The sequence below is a fragment of the Etheostoma spectabile genome, chromosome 10, assembly GCF_008692095.1.
Source record: "Etheostoma spectabile isolate EspeVRDwgs_2016 chromosome 10, UIUC_Espe_1.0, whole genome shotgun sequence".
NCBI classification, from domain to species: Eukaryota; Metazoa; Chordata; class Actinopteri; order Perciformes; family Percidae; genus Etheostoma; species Etheostoma spectabile.
Window position 1 is genome coordinate 13,033,438 of NC_045742.1, and position 3,827 is coordinate 13,037,264.

Genomic DNA, 3,827 nt, shown 5'->3' on the forward strand with positions numbered 1-3,827 from the left:
ACACACACACACACACACACACAATCTGGGTCATTTCTCTTGCTTATAATAATATTTAAATACCTACTTTGAAGTAAGACATTTCCCTTTATTTATCCTTACATGTAAATGAAACCACAACAGAATTGTGTGGCGACAACACAAAATAACAAACAATAATTACATTATTGATTTCTAGGCAATGCGGCTGAGGTTGTGGACATGATTCAGGACCTAGTAGATGTTCAGTTAAGTAACAGTGCAGAACTCTCTCCCTCTGAGCTGGATTCAGTGGTAGAGAAGCTCTGTGAAGTGGTCAAAATCAGCAAAATCAAACCAGTTGTTGGTGGCAAAATCGTCAATATTATTGCAAATATTCTGCTTTCCAAAACTGACATCACTCCATTGGCCAGCACGTAAGTGGAAAGGAAAGTGTGTGTCTGGGTTATCTACGTAAATATTAAGATAACTGTTAAACACTTGCATGTGAGATTTTACAGAAATCTATAATTTGTTCTAAATCCAGCCTTTCTGTAATCCTATTCTCTTGATAATCTTTCTGTTTTTTTTGTCTTTGCAAAAAGTATCCTTGATCTGACAGATAGAATGGGGAACAATATGGAGTTCCAAGATGAATCTGTCAGTATAACAGCACCCTCTCTGGCCCTGTCCATGTTCAATGTAGATCGAAACGAATTCAGTGGACTCACCTTTGGTGTGTCCTCTGTTTCTTCTAACATGAATCCAGAGGTGAGATGCTATGAATGCTATTATATTCAATGAAAGGAGCAAAAAATATTACTTATGAAATGTTTTTTGTGAACTGTAAGAGTGTGATATCCACAAGCAAAACTCCAAAACTGGTTCCACCCAACTGTTGTTCTGTTGCGTTATTGTCCCGGAAACAGTGTTACAGTTCCAGTGTTACTTACGCTTTGACAGGACACCAAATGACAAGAACTGGTGGTCTGAAACATTTTTTTTAGATTGACAGGTCCATGATGACCTTTTACTTCACAGATTTATGTCAACCAGAGCTTTGTAAGTGAACCATCCCCTGAGACGGATGCAACCATCTCTTTGCCTTCTGAACTCCACAACTTTTTCTCTCCCGGAGAAAGGAATACAACTCGTGTCCAGTTCCAGTTTTTTAGAACAGATGGCCTTTTTCAGGTACTTTCATTTCAATGTTCTCTTGTTACTGTTTGTCACATTGTTCTTTTATGTTATTGTTCTTGCCTTTTTCCTTTTCTTTTTTGGCTGAAGAAAATAGGTTCCAAGATCCGTAGCTTACCACATAAAGCTTACAGTTAGAACATTTCAAAGAAATAGTCTTGGTAAGATTGACACCACTATCGTGTCTTTGGGATAAGTATCAAACCACAGTGGGAGAAAGTTAGCTTAGCATCAAGACTGGAAACAGGTGGCAACAGCAAGCCTCACTCTATGTTTGTGCGTGTGTGCGTGTGTGTGTGCGTGTGTGCGTGTGTGCGTGTGTGTGCGTGTGTGTGTGTGTGTGTGTGTGTGTGTTGGGGGGGGGGGGGTGTACCAGACTAACTGGGACACAGCTAATTTCCTGGCTGGACGCAGGGGCTTCTTAGTGACATCACTTTGACCAACTAGCAGATAATTGTTTTTGCACTTTTTTTGTGTGGTTTAAACAAACAAGATACGGTGTGTTCATTTGTTAGCTGTAGAGGATTTTGAGCTGAGCCAGGCTCATATATTACATATTTTATCATATCAATAATAACTTAGAAATGACAAATCTGCTCTGTCTCTGTCGCTCTCTCTCTCTCTCTCTCTCTCTCTCTCTCTCTCACTGAAACATATTTTATTACCCAAATACTAAATCCTTGACCTGCCTCCTAATGTGACCATTTTATTTCTAACAGGACCCACACATTACCAATGCATCACAGAGTAGCTTGACCATGAATTCCTATATAGTATCTGCCAGCATCAATAACAGCCATGTCAGCAACCTGAAGGAGCGAGTGGTGGTGACCCTCCGCCACCAAACACCCAAACAGGTGAGAAATAAATTTCATTCAGTTCATCAGAAAGAAGACTTGACTCTAAAACCATCATCACTTCCTTGTGTGTTATCTTTACAGCCAGAAGACAAGGTGCACTGCATGTTTTGGGATTTACAGAAAAACAGTAAGTTCTTAATTATTTATTATACACCTTTACAGTTGGGTTCAGATGATTGACAGCAGCCTAATTGAACCTGATAGTATTTTTTAGGAAACAGTGACATCAATAAAGATCTCTAAAAACAGGAAGCTGTGTCTGTTGATGAACATCTTTAATTAAGTGTGTGTGTGTGTGTGTTTTGTGTGTGTGTGTGTGTGTGTGTGTGTGTGTGTGTGTGTGTGTGTGTGTGTGTGTGTGTGCCAGGTGGGCAGGGTGGTTGGAATAGCAGAGGTTGTATAACCCAAAGTATTTCTGCTTATCGGACCAGATGTCTCTGTGATCATCTCACACATTTCGCTGTGCTCCTGGTGAGTCCTTTTTCACATTACCAGGGAACAAACAACTTCCACAAGCATGAACATACTGTGTGCAATCTGGACAGCTGCTGACTGCTAACATATTTGTCTGCCAATGATACAAAAAGCTGATAAACTTTCTTCATAATCATCTCAATGTGTTTACAAATAATTATCGTGGGATGAGTTTTACTGTAACAGCTTGCACTGCTATTTCCCAACAGCGTGACACTGTTTTGACACCACCACTACAGGGCATTTAATGTAGGCAAACAACATATTTTGTTCCGTTTCTGCATATTGTGTTTCAGGATGTATCCAGAACACCCATCAGTGAAGCTGACAGCCAGATTCTCACAGTGATCTCATATCTTGGTTGTGGTATATCCTCCATCTTTCTGGGCATCACGCTTCTCACCTACCTTGCTTTTGAGTAAGTCACTCGGAGTGACACTAACATACTTACCCCATTGTAACAGGTTAATATCGCAAAGACCATCTTTGCTGCAATAACCAGCAAGAGGAGTCTGACGTAGGGCTGCATGATATGAGTGAAATATGTGACAACATAAGGTTGTTGAATATCGCGATAACAACAATTGAATTTTTTGTTGCATTTAAAACACTGTTTTTTATTTATTGAACAAATTGAAAATTGAATTGAACATGAAAGGCACCACTAAAAAATGAACAATAGTTACATTTTAAAATGCCATTTTCTACTAATAAAAAATCTCTGAGTGCCTTTCACGATCTGAACGGGTACAGCCTTTAACGATGTGTGTATTGCGCTGGATACGGTCATATTGCAATGGCAATAAAATATTCTATATTGTGCAGCCCTAGTCTACAGGAAGAAGTTACAAAGTGGAGCTTATGCATTAGATGCAATGCTGCCTCATAGGAGATTGTGCTAAGAAATCAAATTTTGCTTATTTGCATCTGTTGCTACACTTTAGGAAGCTGCGTCGAGACTACCCATCTAAGATACTCATCAACCTGTCAGCTGCCCTGTTGGGGTTGAGCATGCTCTTCCTTCTGGACTCCTGGCTCTCCTCCTTCTCCAACTACAGTCTGTGCATTGCGACTGCTGCAACGCTGCACTATTTCCTGCTGGCGTCTTTCACCTGGATGGGCCTGGAGGCTGTGCACATGTACCTCGCACTGGTCAAGGTCTTCAACATCTATGTTCCCTCCTACATCCTCAAGTTATGTGCGGTAGGATGGGGTAAGACAAGTCTATGAGTGTGGTGAAAGTTTTTTTGGCTTGGATTGGCTTATTGGGTTTAGGAGTGTATTTTGATTGGTTGGGGTCGAGCAGCTGGGGGATGAGTTGTTACTGTTTTTTTGTCA

At 40.5% G+C, this 3,827-nt stretch overlaps 1 protein-coding gene across 1 annotated transcript in view; it reads left to right on the top strand.

Annotated features, from left to right (window-relative positions):
• adgrg4a (adhesion G protein-coupled receptor G4a) overlaps window positions 1-3,827 on the top strand; it is a 13,956-nt gene that overhangs the window by 8,163 nt on the left and 1,966 nt on the right. Inside the window, exons 18-25 of the mRNA XM_032528642.1 lie at window positions 179-395; window positions 564-729; window positions 1,000-1,152; window positions 1,875-2,012; window positions 2,097-2,142; window positions 2,383-2,486; window positions 2,786-2,907; window positions 3,434-3,702. Of these exons, the coding sequence (XP_032384533.1) occupies window positions 179-395; window positions 564-729; window positions 1,000-1,152; window positions 1,875-2,012; window positions 2,097-2,142; window positions 2,383-2,486; window positions 2,786-2,907; window positions 3,434-3,702 (1,215 nt within the window). The remainder of the gene's footprint in view (window positions 1-178; window positions 396-563; window positions 730-999; window positions 1,153-1,874; window positions 2,013-2,096; window positions 2,143-2,382; window positions 2,487-2,785; window positions 2,908-3,433; window positions 3,703-3,827) is intronic.